The following is an 11,082-nucleotide window of genomic DNA, read 5'->3' on the forward strand; positions in this document are numbered from 1 at the left end:
TTTCTGCCTCCGTGCTCTCAAGAAGGGAGTTTCCCATTCTATAAGTGTGCTGCCGGTTTCTACTGCCTAAGTGCAGCACCCTGCACTTGTCAGTATTGAAACGCATCCTGTTTATGTTAGCCCACTCCTGTAACCTATCCAGATGTTGCTGCAATCTTTCCCTCCCTACTAGCGTGCTCACCTCAGCCCAAATTTTGGCATCATCAGTGAATTTAAACAGGGTGCTTTTCACCCCGTTGCCCAAATCGCTGATGAAGAAATTGAACAGCGCAGGCACAAGGACCGAAAATTGAATCAGCTGTTAGATAAAAGTGCCAAAAAGGCCCCGTTGAAGTGCCTGATCTATACAGATGTTGGGTGAGCCAGGTCCAACTAACGTGATGCCTCTTCTGGGCATGTGCTGGGCTCAGGGAGGGGGCACACTGAGTTAAAAGTAAAGGGCCATTTTGTTTTGGTTTTTTTTCACATATGTAAGCAGCCAGTAAGTCTACTATGTCACAATTATTCCATTGCAGCCCATTTAAGCAGCAGCGCAGGGTAACTAAATTAGATTCGTTTTTATTTAGATAGCATTATTATTCTTTGTGCAAGTGTTTCTCTTATGTTTAAGGACTTGAGATATTAAGGCAACACACAACTGATCAATTTACATAAGAAAACAGAACTGGGCCCAGTATTTTTCAAAAGCATTATAGAAAACCCAATGCACCTTACAAGTTAGAAGGTAAAAGTTCACCTCTGATTTTCCCCACTATTGCTATTATATTATTTTTCCCAGTGGCTAAGTAGCTAATTCTATGATTTTGTACCTGATAACCATAAAATATGGTTGGGTTCAATAGACTCAGTTTAAGCCCCCATTAGTTCTATAGCACCTAGGAATACAAATGGAGTCCCAGTAAGTAGCCCATTGTTACCTGCGGTACAAGATCTACAATACAATGAAGATCATGAGTTCTCTGGGGCAAGATTATCTGCAGGTCGCACAGAAAACAACAGGCATAACATATGTACTGGGCAGAGATATACTAGTAAAATGAGGTAACAAAAGAATATAGTTTATCAGGAAAGCAGAAGTCCTGGTTGGACATGAGTGGTTTGCTGACATCAGAGAAGGTTCCAAAGATGAATTTAAAAGAGGAAACGGTGGCAAAGCTTTATAAATGGTGACACTGAGAATTTCCCATGCATCACAAGAATAGAGGTGCCAGAGTCCATTTAATTTAATTTAATGAGGATTAAACCATGTCATGTGTACAAGTGCCCCAGTAGACCAACAGGCAGTCTAAATTGCTGTGATGGGTAGAGGGTTCTTGCTAGATTACAAAATGATGAAATACTGGACAGTGCTAATAGCAGCCATCAGAGGAATCTCAGAACCCAAAACAATCACAGACCTCAGTGAAACCAACAGCTTTTCTTCATTTTCAAGATGGAAGGAACAGTCAAGTCCCTTTACATGGTAAAGACAGCTGTGCTCAAAGCAGTAGTCTCTCAGCTGCCACCCAGCAAACCACCAGTGTGTCACTAAGTCAGAAAAACCACCAGGATCACAAAGATTCTTCACAAATGCTGAATTCAGTTTCACATGTGCGAGGACAACGCCCTCCAACCGTCCTCAGCTTAACCCAGGGGTTGGTAGCCTATGGCCCATGGGATGCAGTTCACAAAGTCATTTAATCCCTGGACATAAGGGCTTCAGCAGCAGTTGTTCACCACTTGTTGCCACAGGGAAAAGCATCAGCAGCCTCTTTTGGCCCAAACTGTGTCAAAATCAATCCAGCACATAGCCTTAAAAGGTTGCTGACTGCTGGCGTAAGCCTGTTTCACTGCTGATTTAAATGCATAATTGAGCGAATAACTGGTAAAAGCTAGGGCAGGGCAGGGCTGCACCTTAGAGGAAATGGACAACTCCTAGCATCTCACAAGGTAGCTGTTCCCCAGGAAAACTCATGTCTCTCAGAACCAGTTAGTCTCAGGTGCCACCCTGCTCAATTTCAGACTAACATGACTAATCAACTACCTATTTTTAGTCACTTATTTGAAAACATCACTGGCCATCTACATGCAACTCAGGGTCTAACTGCAGACTTCACCTGAGTCCAGACACCTCACTTAGCTAAGCAGGGCATGGGCAGCCACACTGCTAAGGTACTCCCAGGTCATATCCACTTAGGCATGTTCACACTGGTACTGCCCTAACATGGGGTAGACACTAAGATTGCTAGAAGGCTGCCCCTTTGTTCTTAGCATTGCACCAACTTGTGCTGCTCTACTAACCGTTTTACAGCAAAATTTTGGCCAACTTGTCTGCTTTTCCATGGGTCTATGTGAAAAGACCCTCAGCCTAAAAACTCAGTTGACACAAGTAATTCTGCATGCTTCTCATGTTTTTCAACAGTTACTGTTCCAGCTGTTGCCAAAGCATGGATACAGCACAGAATCACAACCTGTTCCAGCCACCTGCATTAAAGCAACATCCATTTCTGTACCTGAAAGCAGGCAGAAGGCATGACACATTTCAGTAGTAGCTTCTCACCCTGAGAAGGCAAAGGTATGCCTCAATGAGGAGGTCATGCCAGCAGCATAGACAGAAAACCAGATTAAATACCACTTAGTAAGTGGTAAGTGACTGAGCACAGGCAGATGAAACATTTATGGCAGTGTAACCAGTGTCACACAAGCGTGAAAAAAAATTACAACAGACAGATGACAAGCTCCTAAAACAGAAGAGCCATCCAACCCAGTGAGCATTTACCTAAGAATCAATGTAAATATCACCACGTTGGGTTTCATCTACCCAAGTGCCTTACAGGATAGCCATTTACCACAAGCCAGCAGGCCTGTGCTTGCTCCCCCGTACAGGGCCAAGGCACAGCTACAGCCACCTACTCTGTAAACTATTCCAAAACAGCTGCCCCCCTGGTCATTCCCATTTCCAGTGTAATTTATGATCAGCATTCAGAGCTAATGAAATTACATCAGGGTATATATTCTTCTCTGTCCTTGCTTTTGCAGTACTCAAAAAGGGAGGCTTGGGTTCAAAACTCATATGCACCCCAGGAAAAACAATGTGCACAGGGGCAGGAAGTTACAACCTAGGCTGGATCTCCTTGATATAAGATGGGAAGAAACCAGGTTCCCAAAGCTGTGTGGCTCTAACTGCAGTAGTAAAAGCCAACTTTTAAGAGAAATAAGTAACCAAATTGCCCATCTCTGCTCTCAAAGGACACGCACACTTCACAACAGATTTTTTCCAACCCCGTTTTGCTTCCTCTGTTCCAAGCAAGTTAATCACTCTGGATATTCTATTTAAAAAAATAACTTCAAAAGACACTTAATGAATGAAACACACTGATTATGGAAGCTGATTTGATTTCCAAAGCAGAAATGTTTGCAACGTTTAACTAGAAACTCGCCTGTAGTTTTTGCTATGTTTAGCGAGAAATTCTTCTACTCCCCAAGGAACACACACATCTCAAGATGATTTCCAGCAAAGGCAAGTGATGCATTATAAAACCAGAACTGACCTGGGGGATTAAGGCACTGGAGAGCCTCTGTGTGTTCCAGGGCCTGCAAGAATTCCACCAGCTCCAGCACAGTGCAGCCCCTTTCACCCATTAGTCTCAGAAGACTCCAGCTCGGGCTTCCTTCCGGCTCCAGGACTTTGAGAGAGCATTGTTCCAAATCCAGAGAACTGCAAGCATGAAAAAGAAACCAATCATGTAAAGGGTCTTCTCAATGTACATTTCTAATCCTCTTTAAGAACTGGATTATAACCCATTGGGAAATCCTTTATGTCTTCTGGAAGCATGCTGAACAGGGGTGTTAAACTCATTTAGACCCCAGGGCTCCTTTCAAGGTGAATCATAGAAAAGTAGGACTGGAAGGGACCTCCAGATGTCACCTAGTTCACACTCTGCATGAAGCAAGATCATCCCCATCCAAGCCATTTTATACAAATTCATTCTCTATTAGCAAAACTACAGTCAGCCCTGACCCAACTATGAGACATAACACCCTAACCTACCCACAGGGAAAGCAGGAAGTCCATGGACTCATCTCTAGTGACTGGACGAGCAATAGAAGCATTGTGCAAGCAGGACTGTGTCAGTTCAGGAAGGTACGGGGATTAATTTAGCTGTCGCTCACTCCACCACCACTGACGTGAGTCCCCAACAGACCTCCACATCCTGAAATTCAGCAGTGGGCCCTATGCGCCTGGATTCCCAGGAGCCCTGCAGGCCAGATGATATGGCTCTGCAGACCAGATTCAAGATGCCAGCCATCTCTCTGATGCCCCCAATTTATCTCAATCCCAATCCCAATCAGATTCCAAAGCAGTTGTAATCTGTGTATAAGTCACATACTGTGGCTTAAATGAAACCGCTTGAAGTAGAAGGTGAAAACTAAATGAATCAGTTAACACAGCACAACAAGGGATCTGTGTATCTTTTCTACCCAAATACATCAGGTAGGCTCCTAAACATGTAGGCAGGACTTCACTTTTCAGTCTCACCCAAAAAGCTGGTCACAGGCTACCTTTCCACTTACGGCACACCTACTTCAGAAACAAGTAAAGAATGAGTCACCCACTCAGGATTTCACCTATGGTTCCAGGAAGACTTTGCATTTCTGTGCTGATGGTAAGATCTTTAAGATATTCAATAGTTTAAGAGTAAATTCAGGCAAGGTTTGCCACTTGCCAATACACAACTCCGTCCTACTGTAAATCTGTAGTGCCCGGATGTAAAGAGACTCATACATTTAACCTTCATTTTTAGGCCCTCAGAGCTCTCTCTAATCAGAGAAGACTGTAACAACAATTTTCAAAACACAAAGAACTAGAGGAGGAACATATTGATGGAAAGATTATATCAAGTCACATGTCACCACAAGAAAGTTTCACTGAAAGTTCTTTTACCCAAGAACAATTCATTTCCATTAACTGGTAAGGTGCTTTCTTCAGTACAACCACACTACTGTGGCTGGAGACTTGAGAACAATAATTATAGTTCAAAGCTGTGGCTCTTTAACATATGTGCACATGCTTCAAATAAGGAAACATGTTCACTCTACTTCGTGCTGACCCTGGTGTAATACATCCTGTTTTGGACCGCACCACCAGACAAGATATAAAGAAACTAGCTGGAGGAGAGTAGCAAGAAGGACACAGCAGGCTCCATGGGGGGAGGCTGGAGGAACTGGGGTGGAGGCTAGAAAAGGGCAGAGGTGGGAGGCATGATAGCAACCATCCCCCCATGACTGGAGTGTGAGGAGCGAGGACAACCTTCCCCCACACCCCCCTGAGTCCCCTTTCGGGCCGGCAATGACCCAACAGGTAAAGGATCAGCTGCTCTCCACACCTGCTACCAGGAAGGAGGGGAAGAAACGGACTGAATCGGCAGCAAGGAGGAGTTAGGTCAGATGTTATGAAAACAACCTGTGAGGAGGCAGCCCTGGAAAGGGGCCACGGCTGGAAGGCTGCCAGCCCCCAGCCCCCGGAGGGTTTCTAAGCGCAAGCCACACAACCCTCCCTGGGGGCCGGAAGCACCTGGGGCTCGCTGGCCCACGAGAAAAGAGGACGAGGCGAGGTGGCCCCTCGCTCCGCCCGCGCCTCACCTGAGCCGGACCCTGCCGTGGGTCCCCGCCCGCTGCGCCAGGTCCCTCCAGCCCTTGCCCGGCGCGGCGCGGTCCAGCAGGGCGCTGAGCCGCCGCAGCAGCGGCTCCCCGAGGCGGCCGAGGGGCAGGGACCCCGCCGGGGCGCCCGGCGGCAGCGACATCGCGGCGCACCCGGCCGGAGCCCTGGGACTCCTGTGACGTCACGGGCGAGGGGCGGGGCCCGACCCGGAAGGAACGTGGGGGGTTGCCCAAGGTGGCCCCGAGGTGTGTCAGCTCCTCCACGCCCCGCCGTGTCCCAGCCGCCGGGGGAGCCCCTGGCAGGCGGCTAGGGCCTAGAGCAGTGGTCTCCGAAGTGGGGGGCGGGAAGAAAATATTAGATCTTCTATTTATATGTATTTTGTATCTAAAAAAATAAGAAATTAAGCTTTACTAATATTTAATATACGGATTGACACTGGCGCCCTCACTTGGTCCGTATGTCAGACGGTCACGTTCACGTATGGTGCGCGAGGTACCCTGAGGGAAAAGTGGGAGTTGCACAACCGAGGGGTTGACAGTGGCGCCCCCAATAAACATAGGTATACTGGGGGTGCATGCTCAAAAATTTTTAACTGATAGGGCTGCACGACCAGAAACGTTTGGAGCCCACTGGCCTAGAGCACTGGGACTCGACCGGGGGCTCCTGCGCTGCCTTGCGATCCTTTCAAGGGTGTTCAGCCTGTTAGCAGGGGGAGGTGGGCAGATTTGATTCACTAGAGAAACCCAGAGAGATTTCAGTGCCAAAAACATTCTGCTTTTTCTTAGTGCTTTGCAGCAGAATGGCACCATTACAGCGGTTCCCCATCTGTGGTACCAGTGGTCCGCGTTAACAGCTTTATTATAATTACTTTATATGACAAACATTTTCTGGTGGTACTTCAGACTGAACTGAAAAAATTGCTGGTGGTACTTAAAGTTGTAGCCTTTTAAATCGGTGGTGAGTTTGAGAACTGCTGCTCTGTTACTTTTCTGTAGTGGATGAAGAGCTGGCATCTTCTGAGAGCTGTCTCCAGTCTAGCCTTGACTGGCCCAGACTGGTATTTAGGGGAGGAAGAGCTATAAAACGCCAGCCAGGCTCCAGAGCTGTAAAATTCCCCTAGGTTACCAACAAGGAGCAGCACCTACATGGAGATGAAGCATACAGACAGGCACAGAGGCCAGGATTTTTGTGGGTGATATGTTTTACTGGACCAACTGCATGGTTGGGATAGACAAGCTTTCAAATGCAGGAGACCTGAAGAAGAATGCACTGCATTCAAAAAGAAATGCAAAACTCTAGAACTGCAGCTTCACTCCAAGACTACTACAGACATGCAAATATATTTGAAAGGCTTTTGCTGTTAGGCAGATCAGAAGTTTAATCTGTCAAGGAACTGTTAATAATTAATAAAATTAAAAGAAATTGATGACTCATGGGGCTTGTGGTATCCCCACAGTAAAACAAGAAAGGGAGTTTAGAAGCATATATGGAAGTGAAACAACAACAGCCACTCTTGCTTTGCATAAGCCTGGAGCAAATAATAGCAATTCTTGTGCATTTTGTGATGATAGAGATATCTAAAATGTGGGACAAGAATTTGGCCTGTAAAAAAGAAGAGAAAGGCAGAGTCATCTCGGGTACATATAAACGAGGGAAAATTAATTTTATGGTTTAGACCTGTGGTTCTCAACCTTTCTTGTATCAAGTCCCATTTGTAAATATTGATGGTCAGTCCTGACGTAGAAAACAACTGCCTGGCCCTGCCAGTGTCCATCACTCCCAACTCAAAGCCCCCCCCTTCCTCCAGCCCTCACTCCTGACCCACTGCTCCCAGGCTCCAGCTCCCCAGTGTGTGGGAAGGGGTGGGGGGGTGCATATTTCTCCTCAGATTTGTGCACCCACAGTAGACACAAGGCTATAGCCTGGCCGGACTGGCACTGGCAGGAGCTGCCCTGGTGGGACTCGATGTGGGAGAACAGAGTGGGATAGTGAAACTCATTGAAGCCTCCTCTGCCACCCGGACTCCTGCAACAGCTATGCCACAAGCAATGCAAGGTGTAATGGATGACACACACGCACGCACACACACGCACACACTCACACCCCTCTCCTCCCACCACCACCCAATCTCAGTCCAGGCCTCTGCTTTACCCAGCTGCCAGCCCCCGACCACCGCTCCTGCAGCTTCCCTCAGGCCACCCATGCTGCCCACCACCCCACTTCCCCTCCGGGGTGGCCCGAGGAGAGCCACAGTGGCAGTGGCCAGATCATGATGGTGAGATAGAGCCAGGATCCGGCGCCCGAGCGGCTGGCAGTGAGAGGAGGTGAGGGCAGTGCATCCCCCAAGTCTGTTAGTCCATATGCTGCTGGCAGCATGGCTGGCATGGGGGGCCCAGCAGTGGTGGCAGCAATAATGAGTCTCGCTACCCCACTCTGCTTCACTGTCCCACGCTGGGTCCTGTCCACTGGGCCAGAGGTGTCTCTGCCTGTGCCAGTCCAGCAAGGCTGCAGCCCCATGCCTGCTGTGGGTGTACAAATCTGGGGGAGAGGGGGGAGCATGTGCCCCCCCATGCCTCTCCAATGTGTGACCTCTGCTCCCCCTGTCTCCCCAGTGTGCCATCTATGTCCCATCCCCTGCCCCCTAGACTTACCTGTGGGAGGCTGCAGGAGCTGCTGTCCATGCTGCCTGGCTCCCATGTGCATGCCTGTGCACACATATGCACATAATGCCCGTCTGATCACCCTCCTTTCACTCCCCCCAGCTCAAAGCAGTCCCTTGCAGGCTGGAACTCTGCCAGCCTGCAAGGGGAAACACGGTTGCCCATGTTTTTCTCCTTCAAAAGAGAATCCATTTTTAAAGCTTGTTTGTGACTCTTTCATATATTCTTCCAATCCACTTTTATGTTGTGACCCACAGGTTGAGAAACTCTGGTTTAGACCACTAGTAAGCATTTATACCTCTGGCCCCTACTGTTAGGAGAAATGACAACCTCTGTTCTCTATCCTGTGAGTGACTCGGTCAGTGGGGCATGATTCTATGACACTAATTGTAATCTCAACCTACTCTTCAATGGCTTCGAGAGGCTTTGCCTGTGAATCCCATTAGAAGGTGATATTTTTGTGCCAAGTTGTGTCTGAGTGACCTCTCTTCCTTTCCTCTTCAGTTGTTCCCTGAAGAATTGTGTTTGCTAGGGCTGTTATTCTGGTCATGTGGCCAAAGCAGTCCTGTCTTCCTACTGTTGCAACTAGGAGCTGAAATAATTCAATTATTGAGTTGCTGCTTCTCTAATAGAGTTCTAAGTCCATAGATATGCTATATGGTATCTACAGAACTCTCTGGAGACAACAGAATTCAAAACCTTGGATTTATTATCCTGTTGCTGCTGTAAGAATCCATGTTTTCAATCCTTTTGAGAACTCAGTCATTCTAAGAAGTTCTGTCTTAGATGCATTTCATGTTTTTGTCTCTCCAGCTTCCTTTCAGTTTTGTTAGTTACGTTACAGTCATAACAGCAATTCTGCTTTCCATTTTCTATCTTTTGTTATAGAAGTTCTGAGGTACTTGAATATATCCACTGGTTTGATTTTCTTACCTTTGGTGTAAATTTCTGATTGGATATAGAATTTCCCACAAACATTAAGATACTTGCATTTGTGCTAACTTTCATGCAGGATTATTTAGGCTTCCTGTTGGCTTTACTAGTTGCAGTTCTGTTCTTATCAAATAAATATCATTTTCAAAATCAAAGTTACAGATCTTCTTCCGACTGCTAGCTGTCCCTTTCAAATTCTTTGATGACTTCTGACACAATACATTCTGGGCAAAGAGTTGAACAAACATAGCAATAAGCAAAATCCCTGTCTGATTCCAACTGTTTCATGGAATCAGTCACTTGGTGTGCTAATCTGCAATGACTGGGTTATTGCAGTGGGCTGTCACTATTCATTTGCTAATGTTTTGCTTCTTACCCATAATACACCTTGCCATGGATGGACTCCATGCTTCTTGGAGTCTGTGGTGTTCTATGTATGTTTCACTCTGTGCTCTTAAGGAGATGATCTTTCCTGTTGTTCAGCTCTGAAGCATGCTTGTTGTTCTCCAGGTAAGATTTCTACTTGAAACCTAGCTTGTTTGGAAGGATGCATGGTAATACTTGGCATCTATGTTTGTAGTATATTTTTTCACATTTGAAGGTTCCCTGGGGAACATGGAATGATTTCCATAGGTGGCCCACTGGTCACCTCTCTGACTGCCTGATCACACTGCATATATTGTAACAATTTGTAACAATTTTACAACAATGACACCTTTCCCATTTTTCGCACTTCAGCAGATATACTGTCTATTCATCCTGATTTACCGTTTTAAGATTTCAGACTTCTTTGGCTTTTCTGAATATAGACAAATCCTCTTCTCTGCATTATTCACTTGCTAGACTGTTGCAGATGTTAGGATCAATATGTAGATTGTGTCTGTAAAGGTCCTCACTGTGCTCCTGCTCTCTGTGTGCAACTACTTTTGCCTCTGTCTGAAGATGCCTATTTTTGACTTTAGTCACAGATGCTTTTTCCTGTTTCATAGTCTATTTGTTTATTATACCATGTATCCTGTTAATGTTGTTTTTAATCAGTTGTATTCAGTGTTTTGACTGTTTGTTTATTCAGTTTTTCTTTGCTCTGCAAAATTTTTGTATGATATTGCTAGTTGAGCTCTAATTCTCTGTTTCCTTTCTTCAACAGTAGCATTTAGGTTTTAGTTCCCTTCTCTAATATCATAGATCTAGAGGATACCCTATGGCTGCCTTGTCTTCTCCAGTCGTCTTAGAACTTGCACAATTTTGTTTAGCTATTATGCGAAGCCACCTGTTTTTTCCTTGAACTCTTCCACCATTGAGGGAGGCAGCTCTTATCCTAATTTGTCTAAAAACTCTGCTCAGGTCAGACCGGGGTAGCCAATTATTTCGGGCAGAGGACTGCTTACTGAGTTTTGGCAAGCCATCGAGGGCCACATGACAGGCAGCCAGGGGCAGATAAATATTAATTTTCTAAATTTTTTAGGGGCCCCACAGGCTGGAGAGAATGGCCTGTTGGACTGCATCTGGCCAGCGGGCCACATCTTGCCCACCCCTGGGTCAGACCATCCTGTAGTTTGCCCAGATCATGCTTTTAACCTGGGATTTCTTGCTGGGGTTTCCTTTTGAGTTCAATCATTATTGGCAACATGGCAAGATCATAGATTTCATAGACATCAGAGCTGGAAGGGACCTCGGGAGATCATCGAGTCCAGCCCCCAAAGGGCAGGAAGTCAGCTGGGGTCATAGGATCTCAGCAAGATAAGCATCCAATTTACTCTTGAAGGTGTTCAATGTAGGCGCTTGAACCACCTCTGCTGGCAGACTGTTCCAGACCTTGGGGGCTCAGACAGTAAAGAAATTCTTCCT

At 46.3% G+C, this 11,082-nt stretch overlaps 1 protein-coding gene across 2 annotated transcripts in view; it reads right to left on the reverse strand.

Annotated features, from left to right (window-relative positions):
* The window catches only part of MALT1 (MALT1 paracaspase), a 66,438-nt gene extending 60,641 nt beyond the window's left edge, over nt 1-5,797 (reverse strand). For both annotated transcript variants that reach the window (XM_019531739.1, XM_019531738.1), the window contains exons 1-2: nt 5,623-5,797; nt 3,531-3,697 (exon numbers count right to left, since the gene is read on the reverse strand). In XM_019531739.1, the coding sequence (XP_019387284.1) occupies nt 3,531-3,697; nt 5,623-5,783 (328 nt within the window). In that variant the 5' untranslated portion in view covers nt 5,784-5,797. The remainder of the gene's footprint in view (nt 1-3,530; nt 3,698-5,622) is intronic.
* Nucleotides 5,798-11,082: the final 5,285 nt, after the last annotated feature.

Source organism: Crocodylus porosus, unplaced genomic scaffold (assembly GCF_001723895.1).
Source record: "Crocodylus porosus isolate Cpor-Errol unplaced genomic scaffold, CroPor_comp1, whole genome shotgun sequence".
Lineage (NCBI taxonomy): Eukaryota > Metazoa > Chordata > Crocodylia > Crocodylidae > Crocodylus > Crocodylus porosus.